The sequence below is a fragment of the Populus trichocarpa genome, chromosome 11 (genome assembly GCF_000002775.5).
Source record: "Populus trichocarpa isolate Nisqually-1 chromosome 11, P.trichocarpa_v4.1, whole genome shotgun sequence".
Classification (NCBI taxonomy): Eukaryota; Viridiplantae; Streptophyta; class Magnoliopsida; order Malpighiales; family Salicaceae; genus Populus; species Populus trichocarpa.
The window spans coordinates 12619695-12634081 of NC_037295.2; the positions used below are offsets into that span (position 1 = coordinate 12619695).

The window sequence follows — 14387 nt, forward strand, 5'->3', positions numbered from 1 at the left end:
TCATGATATATTTTTACTCTAAATGGTGGTGTTGTAAGTTGGAAGAGTTCTAAACAAGTAACCACAACAAATTCTACAACTGAAGCTAAATACATCTCTACATCTAAGGCGATAAAAGAGGCAATTTGAGTCAAGAAGTTCATCATTGAACTATGTGTGGTTTCTAGCATTGTGGATCTAGTAGTCCTATACTCTGATAACAATGGAGCCATTGTATAAGCAAAGGATCTAATATCTCATCAAAGATCCAAACATGTGCTTAGATGATTCTATTTGATCAGAGGAATCATATAGAGAAAAGATAAAATGATAGAACGATTGCCCATTAAAGAGAATCTTGCAGATCCTTTTCACTACGACAATGTCCCAATAGAAACATGAACACCATAGGGAGAGGGATATGATATTATATACATGAGTGATTGACTTTAATACGAGTAAGAGATTATTAGTGAATATACCTTGTAGCCAATCGGTTGGTTACATATTGTACTGATTTTATTAATATAAAACATATTTATTATTAATAAAGGTTTTCTTTAACATTAATATTCAATTATATTTCATGAATTAATTTAGAATAAAGATAAAATCATTGGAATAAAAATATTTTACATAGAAAATTACAAATAACTATAAATTTGGATTCAAATTATCCAAGAAGTAAAGTTAAAAGGGGTAAGATTTGTAAGGAAACATTTTTGCTTGGACACAATTTTGAGACCTTGCGTATATTTTTATAACATTACTTCTCTGGTACTTAACATTTTCACATGCAAATTATTTCGAAGCCCCCACTTTGAACGTGCATGAGATTAGAATGACCAGAAAATACTGTTTCTGTTGCTAGTTAGCTTGAATAACGGCATAAATATTGTCCATCAAAAATCTTTTCATATTTGACAAAATAATTAATATTAACCACATTTTGCTGCCCGATTGTTCGGTCAAAACTTTATGTGATAGAGAAATTTGTGGGGTAACTGATATACACCTATCTCTCCCTGATCTCCACACTCTTTGGTTTCCAGCAATCAATCCGTTTCTACTCACCTAAATTCCGAAAGAGTGGAACCATATCATAAATTAGGGTATTTATGACGTTCCAGCAATACTCACCCTAACCTCTGAAAGAGTGGAACCTTATCAAAAATTAGGGATAATCTCAACTATTTCAAATTATATGAACATGATTTAATATATGACAAAAACTAATATATAGGGGGCTTGAGTTCACTTCGTCCATAAGAAAACAAGAAGCATTATCCACTGCAAAAATGAGCGATCTCATCTCCAAGAGGTCAAGTTTTCGCATTTTAATGTTCCCCTGGTTTGCTGTTGGTCACTTGACTCCATTCCTCCACCTATCAAACAAGCTTGCAGAGAAGGGTTGTACCATATCTTTCTTGCTACCCAATAAAGCCATTAAACTATTACAACATTTCAATTTATACCCTGATCACATCACTTTCCACCCTGTGAAGGTTCCTCATGTTGAAGGTCTCCCTCTTGGCACCGAGACTGCCTCCGATATTCCTATTCACTTGACTCATTTTCTTTGCGTTGCCATGGACCGAACAAGAGACCAAGTTGAGAAAATTATACGGGACCAAAAACCTGATTTTGTCATGTATGATATGGCATATTGGATACCAGAAGTGGCCAGGCCCCTTGGGATCAAGACAATAAAATATTCTGTTGTTTCAGCTGCTGCAATAGCAATAGTTCTCGTCCCAGCACGTAATGTTGTCGAAGGTAAGGCCATAACTGCGGCTGAATTATCAGTGCCACCTACCGGCTATCCATCAACTTCTGTGGTGCTCCGAGGCCACGAAGTGCGTTCATTGCTCTTTGTATCACAACCCTACGGCGAGGGGACAACGTTTTATGAGAGAGCCTGTACAGGAATGAAAGGATGTGATGCAATTGCTATAAGATCATGCTATGAGATGGAAGAAAAGTTGTGTGATTATATAGGTAGGCAGTATGGGAAACCAGTTTTTTTAACAGGTCCAGTTTTGCCAGAATCAGCCAGGACTCCTTTAGAAGACCGTTGGGCTCAATGGCTAAACCGGTTTGAAGCTGGCTCAGTGGTATTTTGCTCATTTGGAAGCCAACTCATCCTTGAAAAGGAGCAGCTCCAAGAATTGGTTCTAGGGTTCGAGTCAACAGGTTTGCCGTTTTTAGTGGTTTTAAAGCCACCAGTGGGTTCATCAACTATCGAAGAAGCATTGCCGGAGGGGTTTGAAGAGAGGGTTAAAGGGAGAGGAGTGGTTTGGGGTGGATGGGTGCAACAATTGGAGATTTTAGATCATCCATCAATAGGGTGTTTTGTGAACACTTGTGGGTTTGGATCAATGTGGGAGTCTTTAATGAGTGATTGTCAAATAGTATTGGTGCCACATTTGGGTGACCAAATCTTGAACACAAGGTTAATGGCTGAGGAGTTGAAGGTGGCTGTAGAGGTGGAAAGAGATGAGAAAGGGTGGTTTACAAAGGAGAACCTTAGCAATGCTATCAAGTGTGTTATGGATAAAGATAGTGAAGTGGGTTCCATGATAAAGAAGAATCACACCGAGTGGAGGAAGCTTTTGAGAAGCGAAGGGTTCATGAGTAGTTATTTTGACAAGTTTTTCCAAAACATGCAAGAACTTGTTGATCATAAGTGATCAAAATGATGGACAGCTTTGCACCTGGTTCTTAAAGTTTGTCGTGTTTTTAGTTGAAGTCTGATTAATCATGTTTCTTGAAATTTGATGATGCTTGGATGTCTTGCTAAGAAACTTAATTCGACATTTTCATTTCACGGTTGTTGTTTTATTTTCTTCGAGTTTTATTTCTAATATATGCGATTTCAACGTATTTAGTTGCTGATTTGCTTTGTATTCTGCTATCGTTTAGTAACTACTGGGGATAGAAGTCAGATGAAAACAGTTGACAGAGAGAAGACAACATATAAAAAAATGAAGATAAATTCTTATTTGGTTGAAAATGATAAAATTATTGTTTTTTATCTTATTTGTTTATAGTAAACAAGATATAATAAAATATGAAAAAAAATATTTTATCTTTAATATATATTATTGTCAAACTTATATATTTTAAAAAATAATTAGTTTGTTTTTACTTTAATTTATATTGATTTTTGATATTAATAATATTATAATAATCTTTGTTATAAAATCAAGACTGACTTGACGGGTTGACCTGAGGTCTAAAGATCTGAGTTTAAGAAAAAAAGAGAGGAAATAATTGATTCGACCTAACCTGGTAAAAAACTGAGGTCAACTCGGAATAAAAATGGGTCAAAAACCCGTTAACGTTTTTGGAAAAAAAATTGGTCAAAATAAGATTGCTTTAATTATTTCTAAAAACAATTTGGATCAGCGAATTGACCCTCCTGACCCATAACCTGAACCTTGCCTCGGGTCGACTCCCGAGTTAAGTTTTAAGATTATGATAATAACCACTTTTATCCATATATTGACTTGGGTCATGTAAACCCCGGTTAAAATAAAAATAATGGTATGAAAAGTGCTAGTGTAAACACCGGCAAAAAATTGATAATGTTGTTATGGCACAAGAATAAGTTGTAAATGACTAAAAAAGGAAAATAAATATAGTAAAGTGGCTCCAAGGAGACAATAAAATTATTGGGTGCTTTATGCAAGGATGAAATAAGGAGATTTTGATTTTTGGGCGAAAAATCATAAATTGACTAGTTTTATGTTAAAAATTCATAACTCTCGATCGAGTTGTCAGAAAAATCTGAAAATTGTCATGGAGACTTCTAATATTTTTTTTAGCTTTGGTTAAAATTTCAGAATTTTTGGGAGAAATTGAGAATTTTTTTAGAAAAATCACTATTTGACTAGTTTTGCGCTATCGTGCATAACTTTTAATATGATTGAAAAATTGAGTTGAAACTTTGTGTGGAGCATTCTAATATATTATTTTACCATAGGGGTAAAGTTTCAGAATTTTTAGAATATTATGTCTGGTGATTTTTAAAATTTGCACGAAAAAGTACTGGTAACCAGGTAAAAACAAAATATACAAGAGACACATGGTAATATAATTAAAAGAAAGATGATATAAATTAGTTGAAAAGTCAGCCTTCAAAGGACTGTTTCCAGCAGACCAAAAGGAAAAAGAAAAGAAGTAAAGAAAATGACTCATGGGGACTAGATAAATTAAAACATAAAAGGCAAGGGCTTAAATGCAAATAATGAAAGTTTTACTATATAAACCCCATTTTGCTTGGGGTGTCCAGCGGGTTACAAGGAGAGAAAGGGGAGTTGGGGATTTTCTTACATCTTCTCTATAATTCTCTCATCAATTCTTAAAAATAATGCATGATTATGGAGAGTTAAGATAATTATAAAGGTTTATGGTGAGCTACACTAAATATTTGAGTGATCTAAGGGTTTTAAAGCTCGTGGAGGAAAAATGAAGTGCAGAGAAAAGAAGAAGAAGGAGGGAGATAAATGGTGGTTTCACCTTGAGGTTTCTTTTAATTAAATTCCATGTTATCTTAGTAGTAAGTATGATTTTATTGTGTTGATTGTAGAAATTTCATACATGTATACTTGAGTGATGATGTGCTTGATTATGGAACTTTGTGATTAGCATATTGGTTGTAATAATTTTTGATATTGTGATGAAATTTTGTTTGTTGGCATGAGAATTGAATGTGTTAGTATTTAACTTTGTGATTAGCATATTGGTTGTAGAAATTTCATGCTACACTTTACTTGAAATTTTGGCATTGATAGAAAAATGTAGGGAATGTATGTGATTGATGAAATGAAAAATTACCATGCTCAAAAGAATAAAATTAACCTTAGATGAGGTTTTGAAAACTAGAATCAAAGAAGAATTGATCCCTCCTTGAATGTTAAAAATAAAATAAAATCTGGCAAGGCTAAATGGAAGAAGAGGAAAATTATATTTGACTAAGTTAGGATTTTAGTGTGAATGAAAATATATTTAATGGGGTTAAGTAATGCATAAACAAATAAACAAATAGGATGTAAACAGAAAATAAAATAAAAATAAAAATGTCATCCTTACTAAACTAAGAAATTTGGCAAAGTGAGGAAAGAAATAAAAGAATGGAATGTGGATGTGGGTAATGATAATATTAGTGTTGAAATACATTAAAAAACATGGTAAGTAGGATTGAATTGCAAATTAAATAGGATGGAAGGAAAACCTTATTTTCCATCTTATAAAGGTTTGGCCAAGTTCATGAAAATAAATGAATTGAGTTGTTAAAATTGGTTGTTAAATTGTGACAAAATCCTTGATTAATCTTATTGTTGTAATATATAAGGATTAGGAAAAATGGTGGAATTGAAGTCATGGAATGAATAATACAACCAATTTATTTATTGGATAAACCATGGCGATAAATGTATTATAAATAAAATAATTTATTATGGGTATATGAATTGGAAGTAGTTTATTAGTGATTTATGAATGTGAAGTTTAAATTTAATTTCGCGATAACGAAATAAATTTAAATTATTTCAAAAAGAAATAATTGTATAAGTGATTTAGTAATTCCTGTTGGTACAGGAGAGTTGCCTACGGGAGGACAACATCAAGGTTGTGCATTCCGTGACCAGACTGCAGGTAGGTGCCCGACACCTAATCTATTTAGGAAATTTTTCGAATGTTAAGATATTGTAATTTTTTTTTTATAATGCCATTGTAAATATGAACATTGATGTGATATTATTATTAAGAAAATTGAAAAGTTCTAGTTGCCCAGTGAAGAATTGGCGGCAGCGGAACTAATTGAAGGATTGTAATGATTGATACGAACGGTCATACATTTTTTAAAAAAGATTGTAGTACATTATGCTTTTAAAGTTGATAATAAAGTAATTTTTTGATATTATTATGTATATTGTGGTTGTGCTAATTGTGGATAAATTTATACATTGAATTAGTGCCCGAGAAATTGGGCGGAAGAATTAGTGACCCGGTAAAGGGGTCATAGCCCGGAAAAAATGGGCGGATGAATTAGTGACCCGGTAAAAGGGTCAGTGCACTGGAAAATAAACGGATGAATTAGTGACCCGGTAAAGAGGGTCGGTGCCTGATAGATCGGGCAAATGAATTAGTGCCCCAATAAATGGATCGGTGCTCGGTAATTGGATGAATAAATAAGAGACCCGGTGATGGGGTCGATGCCCGAGAATTGGGCAGATAAATAAGAGACCCGGTGATGGGGTCGATGCCCGAGAATTGGGCGGATAAATAAGAGATCTGGTGATGGGGTTCGTGCACGGTAATTGGGCGAATGGATTAAGGACCCAATAACGGGGTTAATATTAGATGTTGTATGGTTGGATTTTTGGACAGTCAGAAGTAATGGACTAGACTTGGGGTCAGTGCCGAGTTTGGGTAAATGTGATAGATGTTTGGTAAATGGGCATCATGGGAAGAATTAGTTGTCCGGATATTTGGGACTAATGTCCTAGTTAAAGGGTTGCTAATAAAAGCAATTATCGAGTGGATAATTGGTATACGCGGTATAATGTTAACGTGAAATCTTAAAAAATTTTGGAAAAACATTTTATCGGAAAAAGAAAACATGTATTGTGATTGAATACGTGAAAATTATTGGGATGTCATGATAATTCTTATTTTTTTTTATTATTGCAACATTATACCCTGTTCTAGGCGATGATCATTACTACTTGGTGAGGGTCGAATGCATGGTGAGGGGGAATGAGAGTGGTTGTTTGATTAAGAAATTATTGTATGGCTTGGATTAAGAAGAAGAAAAAAAGTTCCTAAATGGTTGGGACGGGCCGGATAGAATTGTTAGGGTGATCCTGAACGAGGAGTTATTACTTGGTATTGATCAGTTAGTGCTAGTACATGATACTATGTACTGGAGTGATATTGTTGATTAGTTTCCAGGAATTATTGAAGACGTTAATGGAAGGGCACTAGGGATCAAGGCTTTAAACACAAATTCTAATTGAAGGTCTAGATTGAAGGGTTGGTGCCTTAGTCTATAATGTTATTGTAAGGCATTAGTGACTCGGACATGGAGATAGGAACCGTAATTGATGGAACCGAGGGGGAACCTAGTTCCTTTCATAGGAACTAGTGTTTATTCAGTGTTAAAAATGAAATTATTAGAAAGAAAAATGTGATGTGATAGTATGGGGTATCAGTAATGGGGAGTACTCTCATTAAATATGACGGATAGTAAAATAGTTTTATGATGTTGGTTAGCAGGATGACGTGATCGAATGGATGAATGTGTAGATCTTAAGATGGATATTCGAGATAATGCCGAATAGAGTAATTGAGATGATTATTGGCATAGCGATGACTGGACTAAAGTGATTAGTGGTATACCCAACTAGCATGAGCAAGAGTGAGTGAAGTTGCAGAGATATGGAGGTGCAGTATACTTCAATGAACTGAGATCTTGTGGACAAAACATGTCGAGGTCTTGCGGACAAAGAGCATGTTGTGACTTATGACTTAACGATATCATAAAAGTGTGGGGGAATCAGTGGTTCTACTTTTATGTAATTATAATTATTCAGATTTACATAAATATTAGTTCTATGCAGGACTCCTACCATGAATGACAAGAAGAAGCTTTCCATTACGAGACAATTGTTTTAGGAGTAGTTCAAATATTATTAAATTTCTGGGAGTTGTAACTATACAGAAAAAGTATTTATGTTTTTCTCATTTCTTAGTCATTATGTTTCTATTACATTGAATGTTAATTTATTTCTTTAACCATTTATTATTTATTATGGTACATTATGTGTGGAACTAAGACGTTATAAATATTAAAAAACAAATCCTTATTTTTCTTGAGTTCATGGCTCATGGAAATTGCTTTTATCATGAGGAAATCTTAGGATGTTACAGGTCAACCCTCGACCCATGACCTAGGCCTTGCCCCGGTTGACCCCCAGGTCGGGTTTTAAAACTATAATAATAACAACTTTTATCCTTACAATAACCCAGGTTGAACCTCTTGATCCATGACCCAGGCCTTGTCCCGGATTGAGCCCCAAATCAAATTTTAAAAGTATAATAATAACCACTTTTATTTTTTGCTGACCCGGGTCAACGGTCAACCCACTTTTAACCTGTACCTTACCCTGAGTCAACCCCCAAATCATGTTTTAAAACTATAATAATAATCACTTTTATTTTTACATTGACTCGGGTCAACTCGACCTATAACCCAGGCCACGACCAATGACCTGGGTTTTACCCTAGATCGACTCTTGAGTTAGGTTTTAAATCTATGATAATAATCAGTTTTATCCTTACATATCTTAGTTGGATAATTTTGGAATTGAAATTTTTTTACAAGGATATTTTAAGAATGAAAACTAAAAAATATTGTCTGTGAGACATGTCTCCTTTATACCTCTTGTTTTGAAGTACAAAAATTCACTCTAAAATTATCCTAAAAACAAATTTATTTTATATCTATGTATTTTCTCTTTAACCAAATATATATATTTTTTCACTGTCTTTGTCCTTTCTGTCCCAGGACAATAATCAAATGCTACCATATGATCTATGTTTCTTTATTGAACACTTCACTTAATTTACTAGTAAACAATTCATGATGGATGTTAGATACGCAAAAGGGATTTCACTTTACAACTAAGTGGACATTAATACAAGTCTCATTTGCACTCATCTAATCATTATGGTTTTCATAAATTAAAGCCCCAGGATATTGTTATGACAACATTTGCATATCATATCTTTCGATCTATTATGAGAATTTGTGAAGAATATTGATCAAATTTAAAGTTAGTATTATAATACCATGTCTAGAATTGATCGTGTTGTAAGGGTCATATTCAATAAAATCTAAGGAAGCAGTTGACCTGGCGATCAGAAATCACGATTCACCAAGGGAAAACAGTTGAATGCACACAAAGAGCCAATAAGCTTAGTTTTATTCATAGATAAAATCCTCAATATAATAACTAATTAGAAGTCACAAGGTTAGCTTAGGATTCATGTGGTGTCAATAGAGAAAGAGTTTAGTTTGTATTAGGATTCAATAAAATCTCCTTACCTGATACCAACATTTATATAGGATTAGAATTTAATGTTTAGATAGGTAGCAAACTCTATACCAATATATAAAGAATCATATAGTCACTATAAACAATTATCAGTACCATATATGCAATTTCAATTGTCTTTTTTACTAGTTTAGTATTGTTTATTTTCTTGTTTTATTTACAAGTTTTCTTATTTTCAGCACTTTAATTCTAGCAATTCTCTTGCTCTTATTAGTAAATATGCTCTGTAGGCAATTAGTTAGATACACATAGTATTAATTTTATTCAAGTAAAACATATTTATTATTAATAAAGGTTTTTTTTTATCTTTAATATTAATTTATATTTGATTACAAAATCTAATGTTTGATTAATAAATCTAGAGTAAAGATAAAGTTCATGGAACAAAAATGTTTTGCATAGGAAATTATAAAGTTGTTATAATTATGAGATTCATATTGTATCAAACCATTGTTCCTAAAGTTTCCTGATTAATTTTTCTGAAACTAATATGTAGGTGCTTGTCAGATAGCTTATACATTAAACTGATCCACAAGAGAATTCCATATGAAGAGATTACATATGTCTATGGAAAGGCTTACATGAAAGACGTGTAAGTGATCCTTATACTTGAGATCACTAAGTTATCTTATATAGGGAGTGTTATATTTTAATTATGATCACACATTGTCCTAATTAAAGGTAACAAACATGTAGATATTGGGTATAACATAAACTATATGAAGGTATTTAAGTAATCAAGAGAGGATTCATCACCCTTGGTGAATTAAGTAAAATGTTCCATTTGTTCTCAAATAGTATTGATTGTAAAATCTTTAGCCAAAGTGGGATGAGTTTTGAAGAGAGTTTCAAAATCTTCTTCAAAGAATCAATGACTATAATGTTGAGAACTAACATGATTTAACAAAGCAGACATACTCCATGCTATAATGTTTAAATCGGAACATCTATGATGAAGGGATAATAATTACACTGAGAAACTGGTTACTAAAAGGTTAAATTAAATCACTTATGACTTTCTTAATATTTAAGGGATCATAACAAGTTACTAGACATTATACTTGATCTTTAAATATAAGTCAATTGATTGTTGAATTGATAATAAATTAAATTGTTTAATTTATTTAATCTTATTTTATTTAACATTATGATTTATATTTGGGCTAACTTATTAGGGAACATAATGGGTCACACACATAAGAACTATTGGTCAATAATTAAAATGTAATGATTAATAAAGTGTGACTTGATTGTAAATAAATTTTAGAAATTAAAGACTATAATGTAGATGATTTTTTTTTTTTAAAAAAAAGATTTGTGTTTTGGTCTTTCATGTGCAGAATTGGTATGAAAAAAGTTGTCTCTTTAAGTTAGTATTCAAGACCATGGGCAATAAAAAGAGAGATGAGAGCTGTCCTGGCCTAAGGACTTATTTTTCATTTTGGCATGCTTTTGTTAAGACCTTTCTAAAATGAATTCTGTGGCCGTTTCCTTTTGAAGCTATGTACCCACATGTGAGGCTAAGTTTTATGTTGTTTGACATAGTAATGAATCTTGTTGCAAGATTATGGTTGATATGGGTCCAACATTTGGATGTTACTATTAATCGCAAAAATTAGGAATATTAATATTCATCTATGCCAAAATTAGAAATACTTTTTTTGTTATCATTATTCACTAACACTAGAGTTAGGAATATTAGCACTATGATTAGAAATAACTTTGAACCTTAATATTTATTGGTGCCATAGTCAGGAATATTAGATTGCTTACATGTTGTACTTGATAAGGATAAAGCTCAGTATAATGATAAGGATAAAGCTCTGCATATTAAGATTGCCGAAAAACACTGAGATTTAGTCCCATTGTGTTTAACTTTTGTTTCTCTGTTTATCCTTAGGTTTCCTTTCTGCAAGTAAATCTTTTGTAACAAACTTTGGGTATAAATATATGGCTGAGAGAACACAGGTCTCTCAAGCAATTACAGAGTATTTTAATTCTTTCATGGTATCAGAGGGTCCCATAGCTAACGCTTCTAACGATCCTATGGCTACTGCTACAGATTCTTAATTATCTTCCGCTGCATTTCATCTTCCAGCTCAAGTTATTTCCATAAAACTTGATGGAACTAACTTTCTTGCCTGGTCTGCTCAATTGTTTCCTCTATTTCAGAGCTATGAACTCATGGGAATTGTCGATGGTTCTGATTTTTATCCTCCTCAATTTTCCAGCGAAGAACACAAGGTCCAAGGGATTCTTAATTCTGCTTATCTGACTTGGTAGTATAAGGACCAAACAATACTTGACTGGATTATTTCTTCATTGTCTCTCATGGTGGTCTCTACTATTTATGGCCTTGAGACTTCTCGTCTTGCTTGGCAAGCCCTTGGTGCACATTTTGTTGCACCCTCCACTTCTCGCATTTCTCTTATCAAGAGAAAGTTACAGTCTTTACAGCAAGGCTCCTCATCCTATCATAATTTTTTAGATGAAGTTAAAACTTTTGCTTATGAACTTTCTGCTGTTGGGAAACCTATTGCTGGTTCTGATTTAATCTTATCTGTTCTCAATGGTCTCAATTCTTCATTTCATTCCTTTGTCACTACGTATATGCTCCTTTCTAGAGAGAAATCTATGCCATTCTCAGATTTTCATACAGAACTGCTGAACTATGACCTCATGCAACAATCTTTTAGCCAGTCTATTCAATTTGAGGCAGGTTCCTATGCTCTTTACTCACATAAACCTGGCTCCAAAATCGGTTCTCGCCACAACAATACTAAATCTCGCTTCTCAGGGATGTCTAAAGGCTCGGGTAGTGCTTCTTCCCAGTTTAGGCAACCATTACCTCACTTACCTCGCATATTTTGTATGGCTTCTTCTGATTCTCACTCTCGCTTTCCATGTCAAATCTGTAAACGTGAGGGTATAAGGCCTTGGATTGTTTTAATCGAATGAATTACTCATTTCAGGGACGTCATCCTCCTACTGAATTAGTTGTCATGGTTGCGGAGGCTAATACCACTTATCTAAATCAACATCAATGGTATGCGAATAGTGGTGCCAATCTTCATGTTACCTCCGATATTGCTAATCTTTCAACCTCTCAACCATATGAAGGTGATGATTCTGTTGGGGTAAGCAACGAAACAAGTTTGCCTATATCTCGCATTGACAATGCTTCTATTAAAACCTTATCTTCTACTCTTGCCTTAAATAATATACTTACTGTCCTCAAGCCTCTGTTCAACTTCTCTCTATCAATAAATTCTGTAACGATAATAATGTTCTTTTTTAACTCACTTGTTCTAATTTTTTCTGTGAAGGACATCCTAACAGGGGACACGCTCCTAACGGGGCTAAGTGACAATGGATTATATCCGATCAACCTTCCTCAAATTTATTCCTCACCATACCATGCTCTCACAATGATTGTTGGCGTCAAGGCTTCTACCTCTACCTGGCATTATCGTCTGGGTCATCCTTCCCCGGATATTCTTCATCTTATCATTTCCAATTTTAACGTTCCAGTTAGTGATTCAATCAATAAAAAGTTTGTTTGTGTGTCTTGTCAACTAGGTAAGTCTAGACAATTATCATTCTCTGATTCTTCAAGAGAATCTACTGCTCCTCTTGAAATACTCCACTATGATGTCTGGTCCATTTCCACTCCGTCTCTGAGTGGTTGTCGTTATTATGTTATTTTTATTGATGATTTTACTCGTTTATGTTGGATGTTTCCTATTTCAAATAAATCCGATGTGTATTCTACCTTTGTTGAATTCAAGCTATTAGTGGAAAAACAATTTCACTCTACCATAAGACAATTTTAAAGCGATAATGGTGGTGAATATTATTCTACTATCTTTAAACAGTTTTCTAGTGACAATGGTATTTTTCATTGACTGTCATGTCCTCATACATCTCAACAAAATGGTTTCGCTGAGAGGAAACATAGTCATATTATGGATATGGGGCTTACTCTTTTTGCTCATTCCGGTTTATCTAAGAAATTTTGGGTTGATGCTTTCCTAACCACAATCTTCATAATTAATCAATTACCGACCAAAGTTCTTGATTATTTATCACCCCGTGAACGTCTTTTTCACCATCCACCTAACTTCACCTATTTTCAGGCTTTTGGTTGTCAATGTTTTCCATGTCTTCGTCCTTACACAAATGATAAATTACAAAGGATTTCGCTGCTTAGATCCTTCCTCTAGACGTGTCTACATCTCTCGAAATGTGATTTTTGACGAAGAGAAATTTCCAACACAATCCATTCTCACAAATCTTGTCATATGCGTCCCCTCCTCAAGTAAGACTCCAGCTTTGTCCTTCACTCTCCCCTCTCATATTTCCTCCTCATCTTCTGATTTTTCTCCTCCATTATAATCTTCCTTACCATAATCGGCTCCTACCTATGTCTCACCCGACACTCATAGTACTCTAGAATTTATCTCTTCTGACAATCATCTCCACTCTTTTGTTCCATCTCTCACTTCTGTCCACCCTGAACCCTCTGTCTCCTTCTCCCCTGTATTAGTTCTTGATCCTTCTGTTGCTCACCAGGACAGTGCACAGCTTAACCTCCAAGTTGATGTCCTCTCTCCTACTATGCCCTCCTCTCAAATAATCACCAGATCATTGACTGGTAACCTTAAGCCTCGTCGTTTTCCTGATTTTCATTTATATTCTATTCATTACCCCCTTCAAGCATTGCATGCAGGTCTGGTTTGTTATGAGCCTCGAACCAACTCTCAAGCGGCATCAATACACGAGTGGCGTGCAACAATGGACAATGAATTTCAGTCCTTATTAAAGAATGAAACTTGGTCACTGTGTTCTCTTCCTCCTAATAAGAATGTGGTTCCATGTAAATGGGTTTTTAAACTCAAATGGAGATCTGATGGCAGTGTTGAATGTCACAAGGCTAGACTAGTAGCTGTTATCTACAAAGAAGTGGTGTTGATTTTCTTGAAACATTCAGCCCAGTCATCAAACCAGCTACTATTCACATGATTCTTGCCCTCGCCATCTCTTTCCACTAGGACATTCGGCAACTTGATATTTCTAATTCCTTTCTTCATGGCTTGTTAGAAGAAGAAGAAGTTTATATGTCACGGTCGAATGATTTTGTTGATCCAGCACACCCTCACTTTGTGTTTAAGCTTTATAAATCTCTCTACGGGTTAAAACAAGCTCCTTGCACTTGGTTTAATCACCTATCCACTGCTCTGTTGGCTCTTGGTTTTCACAGTTCCCTGGTTGATCCTTTATTATTTA

At 34.1% G+C, this 14387-nt stretch overlaps 1 protein-coding gene across 1 annotated transcript; it reads left to right on the forward strand.

Annotated features, from left to right (window-relative positions):
• Nucleotides 1-1140: 1140 nt before the first annotated feature.
• Nucleotides 1141-2874, forward strand: LOC7463791 (UDP-glycosyltransferase 79B6). Its single transcript, XM_002316766.3, has one exon. It carries the CDS (start codon nt 1278-1280, stop codon nt 2667-2669), a length of 1392 nt encoding a protein of 463 aa, XP_002316802.1. The 5' UTR covers nt 1141-1277; the 3' UTR covers nt 2670-2874.
• The last annotated feature ends 11513 nt before the right edge of the window (nt 2875-14387 follow it).

What these genes read in the sequence shown, in the direction of transcription:
- LOC7463791 (XM_002316766.3), top strand. Translation starts at nt 1,278, where the DNA reads ATGAGCGATCTCATCTCCAAGAGGTCAAGTTTTCGCATTTTAATGTTC.